We start from the raw sequence: 20,506 nt of genomic DNA, 5'->3' as shown, positions 1-20,506 counted from the left end.
GATAGGCTGGAGAGCTTCGGGTGCCATTGTGGATTCACGATTGAGGAGCTATTGAAACTATCCTTTCCAGCGTTGATGGATGGTGTTGTGATCTTTAATAAGAGAAACACCATCCTGTGAGTGAAGGGGATGTTGTCCATCGACCTTGGTCTACAGATGGCCCCGGTGGCTTCAACAAATCTTTGCACGTCATGACGATCAGCATATTGTTGGACTTCCTGAGAGCTTTCCCTTCCCACCCCATGTCCTTTATCCTCCGGATTTGTCTTTGGTCATCAGCATTGAGCTGCTGGAATGTTGCTTTCTTGGCCTGTGACCTTGGATTCTTCTGCCAGACAACGAAGTCTCGTTTTTTTGTTCCAGGAGGTCAAATGTTTCAGGATCATTTTGGTTGAACCAGCCCTGGTGGTGATGATGCTTGAACCTAATGGTCTGGCCACAGGAGGCGATGGAGGTGATGGTGTTGTTGCTGCACTAATAATCCAGAGAGCCAGGGTAATGCTCTGGGGACTTGGGTTTGAATCCCGCCATGGCAGATGGTGGAATTTGAATTCAATAAGAATCTGGAATTAAAAGTCTAATGACGACCATGAAACCATTGTCGAATGTTGTAAAAACCCATCTGGTTCACTAATGCCCTTTAGGGAAGGAAATCTGCTGCCCTTACCTGGTCTGGTCTACATGTGACTCCAGACCCACAGCAATGTAGTTGACTCTTAAGTGCCCTCTGAACTAGGGCAACTAGGGATGGGCAATAAATGCTGGCCTGGCAAGTGATGCCTACATCCTATGAATGATAAAAAAAATAAAAGGAGTCTAATACAGTTGACTTTATTTGACCCACTGATCCGGAGTGGAGTTGGATGTGTGAAGATTTTCCTGATGGGTGGTGAGATGCATTTGGAATTCTCTTTTCAGTCAGGCTGCTTTAGGGCTGAGACATTGACCTTCCTCTCGGGCCTTTTGGGCCTTGTGTTGTCTTGCTGCCAGGTGAATGTTCATCACCGATTGAACAAGTCAATGATCTGTCCAGCAGACATCAGTTGCCTGCATGGATCGAGTGATACAAACATCACTTAGATCTTTGACCTGAACAGTGATGTAATCCAGGAGGTGTCAATGCTTTGATCTAGGATGCCTCTATGTGGTTTTGTATTTGTCCTCCTGGGGAGGTGGAGGAGGGTGTTTGTTATAATGAGGCCACACTGAGCTCACTTTGTCAGCAGGAGGACACCAGTTACATTGGCTTTTCCCAGCCCGTTTTTCCCAATGGTTCCTTTTCAGACACCAGAGTCACGGCCAATCCTGGCATTAAAATGCCACAGGAAATTGAACATTTCACCTTTAGGGATGACAGCGAGGACATCAAGATCAGAATAGAACTTTCCTTTAACATCTTCATCGATAGCTCAAAGGATTGTCAGAGTCAGAAGCCTCTCCACCAGGTTAAGATGGCAATCCACAGAGATTCAGAATTGTAGCCATCGTATGATTCTGTGACCTGTCCGTGTGTCTCCGTATGTGGATCGCTGTCCAACTTTGTTTGATTACACCCCTGAAAACTGCCTTGCTAGATTTCACTACATTACAGGTGCTATATAAACGCTATAAGTGGTTTGTCATTGTTGTAGTAATTACCTGATCTTTCTCTTTCCCCAGCATGTGTTGGTGCAGGCGGCCCTCGTACAGACTATCCACTGCCTCCTCATTGATGCCCTCCCATCGGACCAGCATGCTCGCCAACATGGCTACCAATTCATGGCCACCAGCCTCTTCGCCTCTGGCATCTCCACTCTGCTGCAAACCACCCTGGGCTGCAGGTAATCAGCTTTCCAAATGCTCATCACTCCCATTCACAAACTCCCATCGGTATAATTCGAGGGGATAAAAGGGATTCAATATGGTGGAAAAGAAAGATGCTAGTTCCTCTGCTTGGGGGGGACAAAGCGGGAGTCCAGAACAAGGGTACATCACCTGATAATTAGAACCAGGCTGATCAGAGGAATCGCTTCTCCACACAAAGGGTGGTGGAAATCCAGAAACTCTTCCCCAAAAGGTTGGTGAAGCTGAGGGGTTAAACTGAATTCTGAATTGAATGATAGTGGTATTGTCACTAACTAGTATTCCAGAGGCCCAGGGTAATGCTCTTGGGAACAAAACTAAAAATATCTGGAAAAACTCAGCGGGTCTGAGAGCACCTGCAGAGAGGGATACAGTTGATGTTTTGAATCTGTATGACCCTTCATCAGAACTAAGACATATACAAATGAGATTAAATTTAAGCTGGTAGAAGGGGTTGGGACAGGAGAGCTCGATAGGGGGCCAGTGATAGGTAGAGGCCAAGAAGAGACTGCCAAAGACAAAAGGACAAAGGGGTGTTGACAGTGGTGATATTACCTAAAGGATGTGCTAATGGGGACATTAAGGGAAGCAAGCTAGTGGCAGATGGCCTTAGTGGGTGTGGGAGGAAGGGATCAAAATGGGCTAAAAGGTGGAGATGAAACAATAGATCTGCCACTAGCTTGTCCTGCTTGCTTCCCTTAATGTCCCCATTAGCACATCCTTTAGCCAATAACACCACCGTCAACACCCCTTTGTCCTTTAGTCTATGACATCTTTGGCAATCTCTTCTTGGCCTCCACCTATCACTGCCCCCCCCCCCCATCGAGCACCCTCTTCTACCAGCTTATTCTTCATCTCATTTCTATATGTCTTAGTTCTGATGAAGGGTCATACGAACTCGAAACGTCAACTGTATCCCTCTCCTCAGATGCTGTCAGACCTGCTGAGTTTTTCCAGGTACTTTTGTTTTTGTTCTAGATTTCCAGCATCCGCAGTATTTTGCTTTTATTTTAATGCTCTTGTGACCCTGGTTCGAATCTCACCACAGCAGATGGTGCAATTTGAATTCAGTAAAAACCTGGAATTAAAAGTCTAATGATGACAGTGAAACCATTGCCAATTGTCGTAAAAACCCATCAGGTTCACTAATGGGAGGGAAATCTGCCATCCTTATCTGGCTTGGCCCATATGTGACTCCAACCTCACAGCAATGTGGTTGGCTCTTAAATGCCTTCTGAACAAGGGCAGTTCGGGATGGGCAATAAATGCTGGCCCAGCCAGCGACACCCACATCCCGTGAATGAATTTTAAGAACTCTGAAATATGAACAGAGGAGGCTGACAATGCTCAGCAGGTCAGGGAGAGAAAAGATTGAACGGTTCAGGTTTTTTGCCCTTTCTTCAGAACTGGAAAAGGTTTGGGATGTGACAGGTTTTAAACAAATGCAGAGGTGGCGGCGGGAGGGGGTTTGGGGGGGTGGGGGAAAGAACAAAAGGTATGTTCAGCGACAGGACCTAACAGAGATGAGCTGCCGATCCCCGTTTTAGATTTCCTTTGGGGAGGGACACTTTGTGCATGTCAGATCAGCCAGGATCTGATGGAGTGGGAGAGCTGGATCAAAGGGGCTGGACACCCCCTCCTCACGTTCCTCTGGATCCTGGAGGGAAGTGACACCGGCACACACATTCACCCACTGAAGGCGTTGTGCTGTTCAGGTACTCCGTGGGGCCCAAAAAGGACTAAACCCTCCACTCCACAGTCCAGTGAGGCCTCCCTAGGGATTCTCCTGCAGTTTTCCCAGGAATGGCAGGAGGTCCTCCTTCCTCGGGATGGGAGCTGGAGGCCCTCCCACCTGACCACGCCAGCCTGAAAGGAGGTCACCAGGGAGGTCAATGCCCCTGGAGAACACAAAAGGACCCTCACTGCAGTGCAGGAAAAGGATGAATGATCTGATGTGTTCCACCAGGATAAGTGAACCTTTTCCTCACTCCAAGCTCACACTCTCATAACAGCATCAGGCAGTCTAAGGGTTAGAGTCCACAGGGATGCCACACACTACCAACAGATGGGACATCAGCTCTGGCTGTCTGCCGGTCACTTTAAGCTCACCGTCCATGTAAGCTCTTGCATAAATGGTGCCTTAATCCCTAACTGAGGAAGGGGTCATCAATCGATCTGTCAATCAGCTTCTCAAGGGCAATTAGGGATGGGCAAAAAATGCTGGGCTAGCCACATCCCCATGAAAGAATAAAAATAATCCTGAATTGACCCATCCTCTGTCCCCAACTGTTACAGCCAATGATGACATCCATGCTCTTTCTGAAGTAAACTTTGTTAAACCACCTGTTGCTAAGCAGTCATCACTGGAACCTCTAGTAGAAGCACTGGGGCTTCTTTTGCAATGGATGTCATGTTCTGGATCCAGATATAACACCAGAATCAGCTCATTGCTCTTAAAAAAACCTCTCAATTTACTTTCTCCAATCACATTTGATTTTTGGATTGACTTCCCCTCAGCTAACAACACCTGTTCACCTATCTCATTGCTGTGGATGGGATCTTGCTGTGCACAAATTGGCGCACCCAGGCCTACATTAGCAGCACTTGAAAAGTCAGTGAGGGGTCGGGGACCACTTTGGGATGCCCCTTTGGACGTGGCCGGTGCTGTACAAATATGAGTCCCTTTCTTCACTTGCTACACATAGATGCAACTGCCCTAATGTCTCACCCTCAGGGACTGCATCTTTGACAGGCCAGAACCTCCTCAGGGCATCATCACAGGGGTGTCTGTCCAGACTAGAGATGGGCAACCAATGCTGGCCCAGCCACTGAAGCCCACATCCCATGAATGAATTTTTTAAAAAAAGACCATAAAATGGCAGAGCAAAAAGTCCCAATGCAGCCGTTGCCAATATGACATTAAGCCAAGGTTTACCTGTGGCAGGTTACGTCTAGGACTGATATGTACAGACCAAATACAGAACGTTGCCAGGGTGCCCGAGGTGATTCCCGATTAATTGCTTGTTGAGTGTTGAGATATAAAGCAGGGTTTTTTTGTGTTTTGTCTTGAAGATGCAGTTAGACAGTTGCTGATCATAACTGGGCTGCTCCCTTTGCCATTCGACTAGGGGCGACTGAACAGTGAACCTTTGTCTTCAATGGGAACAGCATAGGTACACTTATGTTAACCGTTTGGCATGCATGCAAAGAGAATTTGGCTTCACAGCGCTACTGATAATGTGCAGTGTAAATCAGAATTTGAGAACTGAACTGACTGTGAATGAGAGCACTGTCCCTTTCCCCCCCCTACAGAGAGACTCTGCTTCTCTTCAGTCTCAGTGTGGGCCCTTGCTCAGGATTCTGGCTGTGTTTACACTATCGCTGTAACAGTTATGATGTAAATGCGCCTTTGATTTATTGCTTATTGGCACTTTGTTTGCTGCACCATGACAGTTCCTGGGTTTTAACGTGAAACATTGATTTCCACCTTTTGGATTCTGAACCTCTTCAGAGCTATCACTGACTGCTCTGCCACTGTGCGTCTCTGTGCTGAAGTTCAATTAATGCTCTAGTCAATGCTTGATATTTACAGTTAAATCGCCATTCTTGCTCTTGCAGCATAGGAGGAGGCCATTTGGCCCATTGTATTTGTGCCATCTCTTTGAAAGAGATATCCAGTTAGTCCCACCCTTTCGCTGTAGCCCATAACGTTTCTCCCTTAAGATCTTGTTCAGCCGTAATTAGTCTCTTGATAATAGTTAGTCATTTGTCCCTTTCTATGTCTGCTCCCTCTGCCCTTTTACCCATGCCTGCAAGCTTTTCTCTCTGGTTTCATGCATTCTGGGAGCTTAGGTTGAGGTTCCCCTGGTCTCTTGGTGCAGTTCAGGTCACTGTGTCTCTCAAAGGCAATCTGCTCCAAGGAAAACAAAAATAAAAAGTACTGGAAAAACTCAGCAGATCTGACAGTGTCTGTGGAGAGAAAGACAGAGTTAACATTTCACATCTGTATGACTCTTCTTCAGAACTAAAGAGAAGTAAAAATATGGTGAAATATATACTGTTTAAGGGGGTGGGACTGATGAAGCTGGATAGAAGGCCAACAATAGGTGGAGGCAAGGGAGAGATGGCAAAAGATGTCATAAACAAAAGGTCAAAGGGGTGTTGATGGTGGTGATATTGGCTAAAGGAGGTGCTTTATATGTATATATTTCACCAGATTTTTACTTTTCTTTAGTTCTGAAAAGTCATACAGACTCGAAACATTAACTGTCTTCCTCTCCACAGATGCTGACAGACCTGCTGAGCTTTTCCAGCACTTTTTGTTTTTGTTTCAGATTTCCAGCATCCACAGTATTTTACCTTTATCTTAGTGCTTGCACCAAGAGAGCTTGGAGATGATCCCCACTCACTTCGGTGGGTTGAACTCTGGGGAATGAACTTGGAAGACTAAAGTACAACACAGCCAGTGTCAAGCTGGCCGAGGGCAAGGTTGGAAGAGATCTAGAGCTGTGAATAGATTTGTAGGTTTCACGAGATTTGGGATCCAATCGCTGCAAAGTGGCAGCCAATAAGGTAAGTAGAACATATCTTTGATCAAGCCCTGCCCTCCAACACTAGTAAAACTGTAGTGTACAAACCAGAGGAAAATATGTTCAGTGCCCCAGTCAGACCACCCTTCAGTATGCTTGATTACCAGTTTTGATCATTTTTATCCTTTGTGTTGTCATTCTTATTAGATTTGGGTTTTGATAAATAGAGAGAAACTGTGTCCAGTGACAGGAAGGTCAGTAACCAGAGGACACAGACTTAAGGCAATTGGCAAAAAATGGACAAGGACGGAAACAACTTGAATTTATTTTTCACGTAACGAACGGTTGTGATCTGTAACGCACTGCCTGAAAGGAGAGCTTCAATAATTACTTTCAAAAGGGGAACCAGATCACCAGCAACCTTAATCCTTTACTAAGGACTTTATAGCCATGAGTTTTTAAAAATTCATTCTTGGGATGTGGGCGCACAGGCTGGGCCACCATTTATTGCCCATCCCTAATTGCCCCTTGAGAAGGTGGTGGTGAGCCGCTTTCTTGAACCGCTGCAGTCCATGTGGTGTAGGTACACCCACAGTGCTGTTAGGAATTAAGTTCCAGGATTTTGACCCAGCGACAGTGAAGGAATGGCGATATATTTCCAAGTCAGGATGGTGAGTGCGTTGGAGGGGAACTTGAATGGTACACGCTGCTGCCACTGTGCGGGAGGACTGAATGTTAGTGGGTGGGGTGCCAATCAAGCAGGCTGCTTTGTCCTGGATGGTGTCAAGCTTCTTGAGTGTTGTGGGAGCTGCACTTATCCAGGCAAGTGGGGAGTATTCCATCACACTCCTGACTTATGCCTTGTAGATGGTGGACAGGCTTTGGGGAGTCAGAAGGTGAGTAATTTGTCGTAGGATTCCGAGCCTCTGACCTGCTCTTGTAGTCACACTATTATAGGACTAGTCAAGTTCAGCTTCTGGTCAATTATAACCCCCAGGACGTTGATAGTGGGGGATTCAGTGATAGTAATGCCATTGAATGTCAAGGGGTGATTGTTAGATTCTCTCTTGTTGGAGATGGTCATTGTCTGGCACTTGTGTGGCGCAAATGTTACTTGCCACTTGTCAGCCCAAACCTGGATATTGTGCTTGCTGCACTTGGACTGCTTCAGTATCTGAGGGGTTGTGAATGGTGCTGAACATTGTCCAAACATCAATGAACATCTCCACTTCTGACCTAATGATGAAAGGAAGGTCATTGATGAAGCAGCTGAAGATGGTTAGGCCTGGGACACTACCCTGAGGAACCCCTGCAATGAAGTCTTGGAACTGAAATGATTGACCTTCAACAACTAAAACCATCTTCCTTTGAGCTAGGTATGATTCCAACCAATGGAGAGTTTTCCCCCTGATTCCCATAGACTCCAGTTTTGCTAGGGCTCCTTGATGTCACACTCGGTCAAACGTGGCCTTGATGGTCAAGGGCAGTCACTCTCACCTCAATTCTGGAGTTCAACTCTTTTGTCTGTTTTGAACAAGGCTGTAATGAAGTCAGGAGCTGAGTGGCCCTGGCAGAATCCAAACTGAGCATCAGTGGTCAGGTTATTGCTAAGCAAGTGCCACTTGATAGCACTGCTGATGATCCCTTCCATTACTTTACTGATGATAGAGAGTAGACTGACGGGGTGTTAATTGGATTTGTCCTGCTTTTTATGTACAGGACATACCTGGGCAATTTTCCATATTGCTGGGTAGATGCCAGTGTTGTAGCTATACTGGAACAGCTTGTCTAGGGGTGCATCAAGTTTTGGAGCACAAGTCTTCAGTACTATTGCTGGAATACTGTCAGGGCCCCCAGCCTTTGCTGTATCCAATGCCTTCAGCCATTTCTTGATATCACGTGGAGTGAATCGGATTGGCTGAAGACTGGCACCTGTGATGCTGGGGACCACGGAGGCCAAGATGGATCATCCAGTCGGCAATTCCGGCTTAAGATTGTAGCAAATCCTTTCAGCCTTATGTTGAATCAAAGCCCCATCTGCCCTCTCAGGTGGACATAAAAGTTACCATACCATTATTTCAAAGAAGAGCAGAGGTGTTCAGCTAATGTTTATCCCTCAACCAATATCACTAAAAACTGATGATTATATTGTTATTTGAGGTGCCATGACTCACTGGGAATGGTGCGCTGTAATATCAAGTCCCACTGCTCTCCCAGCCACAACAAAGGCTTGATCAAACCACCAGATTGCCCCAATTCCACTGAACTGTGTAATTTAGGTTAACACAATACGAGCACCAGGTTTATAAATTTAATAAGCAAATGACTGTTTATTGAACAAACTGTCGTTAACCAGTAGCAAAAAAAGGACACATGAACTGCTAATTTCCAACCGTATAACCTAAACTCTACCCCTTCTTAAATCCCTATACAGACACACAAGACACATAAGACACACAAAACATGGATTTTAAAGGTAGGATAAAACGGTTCAATAGCACCAATCCCAAATACAGGATTCGATGAGTTGATTTTGATCGATGACTTCCAAATTCCTTTCAGCTCTTGGTGATGACAAGATGTGGTCTTCCAGCACTTTCAGTATTTAGTTCATTGGTTGAGCACTTGCCTTTCAATGTCTATCCCCTTTGTTTTTCCTTTTGCCTCTTGACAGGGATTTTCAGAGAGAGAGAGCAGGTTATAGAGATATGAGGAGGAAAAAAGCCAGCTAGCTATTACTATAGGATTACTGGAATCTTACACAAGAGAGAGGGTTTTTAGGTCTTGTTCCTTTCAGGCTAGGAGCTATTCTGCTGCACTGCTCTCACACAAAACCTGGTCACCTGGTCAGGAGCCAATTAAAACATTGTTTCCAGGCAGCTCCCTTGGTCCAGGACTCTTTTCCGGCACCATCCTGTCTTTCATAGTACATTCTGTTCCAGGACTGCAACATTGTATATATCTCTCATCCTGTTCCAGTAGACAAGTCTTTCAGCCTGCAGCCATTGTAATTTTAATCCCCGATCCAACAGAAAATAAAATATATGCTCTTTTACAACAGTCCAACAGAAATAAAAAGATATGTTCCTTACAAGGGGATCTTACTATGCACAAATTGAGCTGCCGTTTTCCCTCCATTACAACAGTGACTGCACGTGAAAAATACTTCATTGGCTGTAAAGCACTTTGGGGTGTATGAAAGTTACTATCTAATGCAAAATCTTTCAGGCATTTTGAAGGGCTTCAAGTTCACAGCAAAATGCTCATAAACTGATGCATCAGTTAATTTTGTGGATTGGTTTATAATGTTTTTGTCTTCTTGTTTCTTCTTGTCCTTTCCAGATTACCACTAATCCAGGCCCCATCTTTTGAATATTTGATCCCTGCTGTGATCCTCGCTTCATGTCCCATGGAAACCAACAGCTCCCATCGTAATGGTACAGTGTTGTTCTTCTCTAACTCTTCATTTGAACTATTCCTTTCAACAGCAAGAGATTTTTTTAATATTAGGGAATGTTAGTGTTGCCAATTCTGGCTGGATGTGTTCCATCCCTTCATCACTTGACCTCTGACCTCCAATGGCCCCAAACACCACCCCCCCCACACACTCCCAGTTCCCCCCACCCTGACTGATCACCTGACGTCCATCCTCATGGCGTTCTGCCTTCCTTTGGCTAATTATGTATTAAAATATATAAGACCCTGAGGGGACTTGATAGGGTGGATAGCTGGAGTATGTTTCCTCTTGTGGGGGACATCGTTCACAAATAAGAGGTCTCCCTTTTAAGACAGAGATGGGAATCTTTTTCTCCCAAGGACTTGTTCATCGGTGAAATTCTCTTCCCCTGAAAGTAGTGGAGGCTGTGCCTTTAAAGTTATTCAAGGCTGAGTTAGAGAGATTTTTGTTAGGCAAGGGAGTCAAAGGTTATGGAGGGGGGGGGGTGGTGGACAGGAAAGTTGGAGCTGAGATCACAACCAGATCAGCCATGATCCTATTAAGTGGTGGAGCAGGCTCGAGGTGCTGAACGGCCTACATCTGCTCCTATGTTCCTAACTGGAAAGCAACAGGCTCTTTGTTAACCAACTAGATGATTCTTGATAAAAGCAAAATACTGCGGATGCTGGAAATCTGAAACAAAAACAAAAATTGCTGGAAAAACTCAGCAGGTTGGATAGCATCTGTGGAGAGGACAGAGTTAACATTTCGAGTCCTTGTGACTCTTCTTCAGAACTAAAGAGAAGTAGAAATGTGGTGAAATATATACTGTTTCAGGGGGCTGGGATAGATGAAGCTGGATAGAAGGCCAATAATAGGTGGAAGCAAAGGAGAGATTGCGAAAGATGTCATAAACAGAAGGTCGAAGGGGTGTTGGTGGTGGTGATACTGGCTAAAGGAGGTGCTAATGGTGACATTAAGAGTAGAAAGCAGGATGAGCAAGTGACAGATGGCCCTAGTGGGGGTGGGGTGAGGAGAGGGGACGGTGTGAGAGAAAAGATCGAAATAGGCTAAAAGGTGGGGATAAAACAATTAATGGAAATAAATTTTAAAAATAATAACACAAATAGGTGGGAAAAAATTTATATATATATGTAAAAATTTAAAAATAAATGTTGAAAAAGGGGGATCAAAAAGGGGTGAGGATGGAGGAGAGAGTTCATGGTCTGAAGTTGTTGAAGTCAATATTCAGTCCAAAAGGCTGTAAAGTGCCTAGTTGGAAGATGAGTTGCTGTTCCACCAGTTTGCGTTGAGCTTCACTGGAACAATGCAGCAGGCCAAGGACAGACATGTGGGCATGAGAGCAGGGTGGAGTGTTGAAATGGCAAGCGACAGGGAGGTCTGGGTAATGCTTGAGGACAGACTGAAGGTGTTCTGCAAAGCAGTCACCCAGTCTGCGTTTGGTCTCTCCAATGTAGAGGAGACCACATTGGGAGCAGCGAATGCAGTAGACTAAATTGAGGGAAGTGCAAGTGAAGTGCTGTGTTTGGGCCCTTGGACGGTGAGGAGGTGGGAAGTAAAGGGGCAGGCGTTGCACCTTCTGTGGTTGCATGGGAAGGTGCCATGGGAGGGGGTTGAGATGTAAGGGGTGATGGAGGAGTGGACCAGGGTGTCCTGGAGGGAGCGGTCCCTACGTAATGCCGATGGGGGGGGGGTGCGTGAAAGGAAGATGTGTTTGGTGGTGGCATCATGCTGGAGTTGGCGGAAATGGCGGCGGACGATCCTTTGAATGTGGAGGCTGATGGGGTGAAAGGTGAGGACAAGGAAGACCCTATCATGGTTCTGGGAGGGAAAGGAAGGTGTGAGGGCAGTGGCACGGGAGATAGGCCGGACACGGTTGAGGGCCCTGTCAACCACCATGGGTGGAAAACCTCGGTTAAGGAAGAAGGAAGACATGTCAGAGGAACTGTTTTTGAAAGTGGCATCATCGGAACAGATGCGACGGAGGTGAAGGAACTGAGAGAATGGGATGGAGTCCTTACAGGAAGCGGGGTGTGAGGAGCTGTAGTCGAAGTAGCTGTGGGAGTCGGTAGGCTTGTAATGGATATTGGTGGACAGTCTATCACCAGAAATTGAGACAGAGAGGTCAAGAAAGGGAAGGGAAGTGTCAGCGATGGACCATGTGAAAATGATGGAGGGGTGGAAATTGGAAGCAAAATTAATAAATTTTTCCAAGTCCAGACGAGAGCATGAAGCAGCTCCAAAGTAATCATCGATGTACCAGAGAAAGAGTTGTGGAAGGGGGCCTGAGTAGGACTGGAACAAGGAATGTTCCACATACCCCATAAAGAGACAGGCATAGCTGGGGCCCATGTGGGTACCCATAGCCACACCTTTTATTTGGAGGGAGTTTATTGGAAAAATTGTTCAGTGAGAGAACAAGTTCAGCCAGACAGAGGAGAGCAGTGGTGGATGGGGATTGTTCAGGCCTCTGTTCAAGGAAGGAGTGAGAGACCTCAGACCATCCTGGTAGGGGATGGAGGTGTAGAGGGATTGAACGTCCATGGTGAAGAGGAGGCGGTTGGGGTCAGGGAACTGGAACTTGTTGATATGATGTAGGGTGTCAGAGAAATCGCAGATGTAGGTGGGAAGAGACTGGACAAGGGGAGAGAGAATGGAGTCAAGATAAGAAGAAATGAGTTCTGTGGGGTAGGAACAGGCTGACACGATCAGTCTACCAGGACAATCCTGTTTGTGGATTTTGGGGAGGAGATAGAAGCGGGCCATCCGAGGTGGGGAGACTATGAGGTTAGAAGCTGTGGAGGGAAAATCTCCAGAGGAGATGAGGCCAGTGACAGTCCTTGAAACAATGGCTTGATGTTCAGTGATGGGGTCATGGTCCAGGGAGAGGTAGGAGGAAGTGTCTGAGAGTTGGTGCTCAGCCTCTGCGAGGTAGAGGTCAGTGCGCCAGACAACAACAGCACCACCCTTGTCAGCAGGTTTGATAACAATGTCAGGGTTGGACCTGAGAGAAAGGAGTGTGGAGACAGGGTAGAGTGGGTGAGAGGAGCAGAGAAATTGAGGTGGCCGATGTCACGCCAACAGTTCTCAATGAAAAGATCAAGAGCAGGTAGGAATCCAGAGGGGGAGGTCTCGATGGAGGGAGAATACTGGAGGCAGGTAAAAGGATCTGTTGAACGGAGAGAGGACTCCTGCCCAAAGAAGTGAGCTCAGAGACACAGGTGGCAGAAGAAGAGTTCAGCATCATGCCGAGCCCGAAATTCATTGGAGTGAAGGCGTAAGGGTATAAAACCGAGTCCTTTGCTGAGCACTGAACGTTCAGCAACAGAGAGGGGAAGATCAGAGAGTATGGTGAATACACAGCCGGGGCTAGGATTAGAAGACGGGATGGGATCAGAGGGATAGGAAGGAGTGGAGAGTCCTGGATGCGTGTTGGTGTCGATGAGTTGTTGGAGCTTGCATTCCTCAGCACTTGAGAGAAAGAGACTAAGTTTCTTGTTCAGGTGTCGGGAGAGACGAAGAATAAAATGAAACTGGGGGCAAGGACAGTTTAGAGATAGGGTAAGTCTATGCTGCTGGAGGGAGAGGGCGAGTGTGTTTATATAGCAGCGCATGGCACTGAATATGGGTCTCAGGGTGTGATGAGAACAGCAGTCCGAGGAGTGTTGTATGTCCCTTGATGTGTCTTGATATGTCCCTTGTATGATTCTTGATCTCCATCAAATTTCTCCTCTTTCCCTTCCTATCCCCAGTGCTTCTGTAACTAATAAAGTAGACACAGAAAATGAATAAAAATATATATTTTTAAAGGCTGCTGTTATTTTTCTCCTGGGTTGCTTGTGCCCTTACTATTAACCTTTAATTCCTGATGATTCCAGGATAATGCCAGAGGGTTAGAAGCAGGTCCATGGCCAAATGTAGCAAGACCTGGACAATATCCAGGCTTGGGCTGACAAGTGGCAAGTAACATTCACACCACACAAGTGCCAGGCAATGACCATCTCCAACAAGAGAGAATCTAACCATCGCCCCTTGACATTCAATGGCATTACCATCACTGAATCCCCCACTATCAACATCCTGGGGGGTTACCATCGACCAGAAACTGAACTGGACTAGCCGTATAAACACTGTGGCTACAAGAGCAGGTCAGAAGCTAGGAATCTTGTGGTAAGTAACTCACCTCCTGACTCCCTAAAGCCTGTCCACCATCTACAAGGCACAAGTCAGGAGTGTGATGGAATACTCCCCATTTGCCTGGATGATTGTAGCTCCCACAACACTCAAGGAGCTCGGCACCATTCAGGGCAAAGCAGCCCCACTTGATTGGCACCCCATCCACAAACACTCCCTCCCCCCACCACCAACACACAGTAGCAGCAGTGTGTACCCCCTACAAGATGCACGGCAGAATCTCATGAAAGCTCCTTCGACACCACCTTCCACACCCTCAACTGCTATCATCTAGAAGGACAAGGGCAGCAGATGCATAGGAACACCATCATGTGGAAGTTCACCTCCAAGCCACACACTATCCTGACTTGGAAATATATCAGCCGTTCCTTCACTGTCACTGGGTCAAAATCCTGGAACTCCCTTCCTAACAGCACTGTGGGTGTACCCACACCACATGGACTGCAGCGGTTCAAGAAGACAGTTCATTACCACCTTCTCAAGGGCATTTAGGGATGGGCAATAAATGCTGGCCCAGCCAGCGAAGCCCACATCCAATGAATGAATTTTAAAAAGCCTACATAGGAGCATAAAGATGCCACACGGGCCTGTTCTGCCATTCAATTGGATCACAGCTGAGCTGTATCTTATTCTCATTTGCCCGCCTAGGTTCTGTAACTATTAACACCCACACCCAATAAACATCTACCAATCTCATGGCTTTCAATTAACAAACCCCCTTCAGTCTCAAAAGTTTTTTGGGGGAGAGAGTGCCAGATTTCCACTGCCCTTTGTGTGAGGAAGTGCTTCCTGACATCACTCCGGAATGGCCTCGCTCTAACTTTAAGGCTGTGCCCCTTGTTCTGGAATCTTCCACCGGGGGGAATATTTTCCCAATCAACCTACTGCTGGTGCTATTTATTAGTTCCCAATTCGATCAACTCCATTCATCATCTTTAACACCTCGATTAGATCACCTCTCAATCTTCCACATTCAAGGGAATACGAAGTCTGCAACTCTCCTAATTTTAGTCCCTAGCTAGGAAGACAGGTTACCCACTGCCTATTACTTTCCTACACATTGAAACACCAGAGAATAGAGAGAGGATCATAGCAAAGCCTCACAATTTCAACCTTCTAATGGTTAGGGACCACTAAAGCCTGGTCTCACCTGACCTCCCAGTGACCAATGATAGAGCAGCGTTGACTGAGGCCTAAGGAACTGAGGTGAGGTGAATTGTGTTTGGAGTGTGTCATCGTTTCAGAACTCCTGGACAGATACCGAGCGCTGGGAAATTCTAAACGCTGCTCATCCATTCTGCCGACCCAAAAACTGTCAATCCACCAGCTCACAGCCCAACCAACAAAAGAAAATATCATTCCCAAGCTCAAAAAGGAAATTGCGTAACGATTTGTTTAAGTTCTCTACTTGTCTGTGAAAGGGGATCGTTCAAGGTTTAGGATTGAACAATGCTCCACCAGCCAGTTCTGTTCTCAACTGGCTGTTGATTAAAATAATGCAAAGCTGCTTTATGCATAGTTTTCTCACATTAATCTCTGTCCTCCCCGCTCCCTCTGTCTTCCATTTGGTGTCTGTCTTCTCATACTCGCTCCATTAGTCTCCCTGCCTACATCTTGGATGATGGCCGGGGGGTGGGGGGGAGTGGGGTGGGCTGGGGGGGAGTGGTACAGGAGGGAGGCAAAATAGTCTGAGTGAGAGCTCCACTTGCTGATGGGGATTGGTCATTACATCAGAAAGGAGCCTACACACTGGAGAGGCTCCAGGTGCAATGCCCTTTGGTTCTGCTTTACTGGCTGATCTCAGTTGGGTGGCAGAGGTAGAAGCACAATTGGCTTCAGTGCTCCAAGAGAGGAAAGGTGAGCCGGTGAGGGGGGTGGGAAGTGGTGGTGATGATAACCAGTGTCCCTGCACCCGAACACTATCCCCTAATGGAATCGCAGACACCAGGTCAAACAAAAATAAACTACGCGATACCTGCCACACAGAGAACGTACAAGCAGAAGGACCACTTGGGATGGAAAAACTGAACGGGTTTCAGCATCTTCTGGGGAACAAGGAAAAAATTTTGAAAAATTGCTTAATTTGTTCACAGGTGTGGGTGTCAATGCCAGGCCAGCATTTATTGCCCATCCCTAATTGCCCTTGAGAAGGTGGTAATGAGCTGCCTTCTTGAACCGCTGCAGTCCATGTGGTGTAGGTACACCCACAGTGCTGTTAGGGAGGGAGTTCCAGGATTTTGACCCAGTGACAGTGAAGGAACGGCGATATAATTCCAAGTCAGGATGATGAGTGGCTTGGAGGGGAACCTGCTGGTGGTGGTTTTCCCATGTGTCTGCTGCCCTTGTCCGCTCCAGGTAGTGGAGGTCCCAGGTTTGGAAGGTGCTGTCAAAGGAGCCTTGGTGAGTTGCTGCAGTGCATCTTGTAGATGGTACACACTGCTGCGTCGGTGGTGGAGGGAGTGAATGTTGCTGATGGTACATGGGGTGGCAATCAAGCTTTGTCCTGGATGGTGTCAAGCTTCTTGATTGTTGTGGGAGCTGCACTCATCCAAGCAAGTGGGGAATATTCCATCACACTCCTGACTTGTGCCTTGTAGATGGTGGACAGGCTTTGGGGAGTCAGGAGATAAATTACTCACTACAGGATTCCCAGCCTCTGACTTGCTCTTGTAGCCACAGTGTTTATCTGGCGGGTCCAGTTGAGTTTCTTTGCTGAAGAGGTTCCCTCATTCTGTACTTCGTTCCCAATTCACTGCTTGAGCTGTAGCTCAGTGGGTAGCACTTTCTAGAAGGTTGTCAGTTCAAACTCCATTGCAGAAGCTTGAACACAGGCTTACATTTCATTGCTTTATTTCGAAGAAGGGCAGGGGGGGGTTCTCCCCGGTGCGCTGGTCAATATTTATCCCTCAACGAACACCACTAAAACGGACCATGACTGACTGTGGGAGCTTCCAGTGTGCAAATTGGCTGCACCACATCACAAGAGTGACTGAACTTCATGGGTACATCATTGGCAGTTAAGTTCTTTGGCTCGTGCTGATGTGGTGAAAGGCGCTTTTTAAATGCAAGTTCCTTATTTTTCTCTTTTGTTTAACTGATACAGGTACTGAGGTGGCCAGGCTCTGTGAAGGGACCCCGTGCTCAGAGACAGACATCACCCTGCAGACATGGAAGTACACCCTTTGTGAAGTAAGACGCTTCCAGAATTGGCATGTTGCAGTGTGTCATGTGGCAGCATTTGCGGGGCAGCTAAGTGAAAGTCCTCTCCTGACTCAGAGCCTGACTAGACAATGGCGTGGGCCAGTCAGATGGGTAAAGATGGGTAGTTTGGGGCACTAGGAAACCTACATTGACCTTGTAAGGAGTGCAGTGCAGAATCACCAGAATATTACCAGGGCTCTAAGTTACACAGGGGGTTGAATATTCCACCCGTTGGGGGGTGGGGGGGGGGGGTTGGTGGGGGGGTTGTTGAATGGCGGGCACGCACAGGCGCGCTTACGATCGGCACCCCCCGATCGGAGGCACGCCGCCATTTTACGTGGGTGGGCCAATTAAGGCCCGCCCAGCGTGACGTCCGCACAGAAGCGCTATGCGCTCCCTGTGCGGGTGGGGGAGGGAGGAGTCCCAAAATCGAGAGTGCGCTGTTTCACGCATGCGCACAAAAGAGCGACTCATCTCCCTGAGGCTAAGTGCAGCCTCAGGGAGATCGGCTGTACATGTGAAAAAGGCAAAAATAGAAAAATAAAATTTCCCTAACACGTCCCCTCGTGTCACATGAGTTGGGACATGTCCATAATTTATACAAAATCTTTATTAAAATTTTTCAAAGCCTACATGAAACCTCATCCCGCTGGTGGATGAGGTTTCATCTTTTCTCTAGTTCCCACCGGGGCTCCTGGCCTCCCCACCAACCTTAACGCTGGACGGGCAGGTCCTTTAATTGCTTAATTGACACTGTCAATGGCCTCAGTTGGTCGTTGACAGGTCAGCGGGCCGACAGCTGATTTAGCTGCGCCCCCGCCTTCCTGAAAATTTAAATGGGGCGGGGAGTTGGTGACGTGGTGGTGTTGTTAACTTGACTAGTAATCCAGAGACCTGCGTTTGAACCCTGCCATGGTAGATGGTAAAATCTGATGTTGACCCTAAAACCATTGCTGTAAAAAACCCATCTGGAAGGAAAGCTACTGTCTCCAGACCCACGGCAATGTGGTTGTCTCTTAAACAGTGTGGCAAGCCACTCAGTTCTCGAGGGCAGTTAGGGGTGGGCAATAAATGCTGGCCTAGCCAGCGATGCCCACATCCCAGGAGCAAATTTTTAAAAAATGATGGGGTGACATTATGTAAGCCAAGCTCGTGCTCCCTGGAATGTAGAATTTATTTGAGGCTTGCATGATTTTGTAAGGAACTGCTCAGGTGGGCAGAAAGAAACATTTTCTGCTGCTGGGTGAGCCTAGGACAAGCGGACATAACCTTAAAATCAGAGCCAAGCCATTCAGGAGAGAGGTTAGGAAGCAGCTCTTTACACAAAGAGTGGTAAACGTGTGGAATTCTCCCCCTCAAAAAAGCTAGCTCAAATAATAAGTTTCAATCCCAGGTCAATAGCCTTTCGCTACTCAAGGGAACGAAAGGATGTGGACCCAAGTTGTCAGAATTAGGATGCAGATAAACCATGAGCTCGCTGAATGGTGGTTTGAGGTCATGGGCTCCTTCACCTTCTAGGGTTAACCCAAGGCTTCTGTCCAGAGTTCAGACGGAGAGGTTTAACTCAAAGGCAAAATACTGCGGATGCTGGAAGTCTGAGATAAAAACATGAAAAAAGACATTTAAAAAATGCTGGAAATGCTCCGCTGGCCAGGCAGCACCTGTGGAAAGAGAAACAGAGTTAGTGTTTCAGGTCGATGGTCTTCCATCAGAATTGGCAACGTCTAGGGATAGAATAGGTTTTGAACAAGTACTGAGGGTGGGTGAGGGGTAGAGGAAGGACGGTGATAGGGTAGAAGACAGAAGAAATTCAATGACAGAAAGTGGTGATGGTGCAAGGCAAAGGGAAGATGATAATAGGACAAGCAAAGGAACAAAAGATGAGCCTGGAGGAGGTGTGAATGGCAACAGCAGAATCGTTAACAGCTGCTGTCCTGAAAAATGGGAGCAGTGGTTACAACCTGGGGGCTGTTGGACTCGGTAATGAGCGTGGAAGGTCGTAAAGTGCCTTGTCGAAATTTGAGGCGCAGTTCCTCATTATTGTGCTGTGCTTCATTGGGCCAGCGTTGGAGTGCGAGGAGAGAGGAGTCAGAGTGAGAGTGGGGCAGAGGGTCAAAACGAAGCCCCGAGTCACAGACTGAATGACGGTGTTCCCCAAAGTGATCGGCCAATCACCTTTGGTTCTCCAAAATGTGGAGGAGTTCACACGGCCAGCAGCGAGCACAGTATACCCAACTGAAAGGGGCACGAGTGAATTTCTGTTTTATCAGGAGGGGGTATCTGGGGCCCCGGATGGTGTGAAGCGATGAGGTGGAAGGTGGGAGTTATAACTGTTTTATCTGTTTTGGATGGTTCCAGGTACGTGGTGCAGTTATTGTTTCGGGAATCCTGCAAGTGTTCCTGGGATTGTCGGGGCTGCAGGGCCTGACATCACAGCATTGTGGGCCCATGGTGTTGGCTCCCATGCTCTCAATAATCGGCCTGTCTTGTTATAAGGAGGCGGCACATTTCAGCTCATCGCACTGGGGCGTTACTGCTCTGTAAGTATAACCAGACAAGTACTTCAATCCAACTCAAATGAAACAAAGAAACCAATAGTTCTGATTCATCATTGTATAGACTGTACAGCACAGAAACAGGACCCAGGGCCTAAATAGTCCCTGTGTGCACTCCACACGAGCCTCCACTTATCCCTCTTCATCTCACCCTATCAGCATATCCTTCTAGTCCTTTCTCCCGCATGTATTTATCCAGTTTCCCCTTACTATTCACCTCAACCACTCCCTGTAGTAGCGAGTTCCACATTCTTACCACCGAAGAAGTTTCTCCTGAATTCCCTATTGGATTTATTAGTGACCATCTTATATTTATGGCTCCTAGTCCTGATCGCCCACCATTTCTACGTCAACCCTATGTCTATGCAGACGTCCTCTATGTCTAACCTATGTCGGAGGGTTCTGGAGAGAGGATACGTAGGCTTAAAAAGCAAAAGGATATGGCAGCATTGCAGGACAGCTATTTAGTTATTGATACCCAGAATGTGACAGGAAGGGACAGAGTGTAGAAACATAAAAAAACAGCAGCAAATAGGGTCAAAGAGAGAAAAATGGTAAAAAGGCACAATTAAAGGCCCTTAAATGCACGATATATTCGGAACAAAATAAATGAATTAACGGCACATATAGAGGTTAATGGGTATGATCTTATAGCCATTACAGAGATGTGACTACAAGGAGATCAAATCTGGGAACTAAATATTCAGGGGCATGTAACTTTTCAAAAG

General features: G+C 46.9%; 1 protein-coding gene across 1 annotated transcript in view; it reads left to right on the top strand.

Moving 5' to 3' along the window:
• Positions 1-20,506, top strand: part of slc23a3 (solute carrier family 23 member 3) — a 64,887-nt gene that overhangs the window by 7,409 nt on the left and 36,972 nt on the right. The window contains exons 2-5 of the mRNA XM_041201216.1: positions 1,660-1,820; positions 9,714-9,808; positions 17,126-17,211; positions 19,582-19,763. Coding sequence (XP_041057150.1) covers positions 1,660-1,820; positions 9,714-9,808; positions 17,126-17,211; positions 19,582-19,763 — 524 coding nt within the window. The remainder of the gene's footprint in view (positions 1-1,659; positions 1,821-9,713; positions 9,809-17,125; positions 17,212-19,581; positions 19,764-20,506) is intronic.

The sequence above is a fragment of the Carcharodon carcharias genome, chromosome 12, assembly GCF_017639515.1.
Source record: "Carcharodon carcharias isolate sCarCar2 chromosome 12, sCarCar2.pri, whole genome shotgun sequence".
Taxonomy (NCBI): Eukaryota; Metazoa; Chordata; class Chondrichthyes; order Lamniformes; family Lamnidae; genus Carcharodon; species Carcharodon carcharias.
The sequence above is the reverse complement of the archived record's forward strand: the minus strand, read 5'-3'. Positions and strand labels throughout refer to the sequence as shown.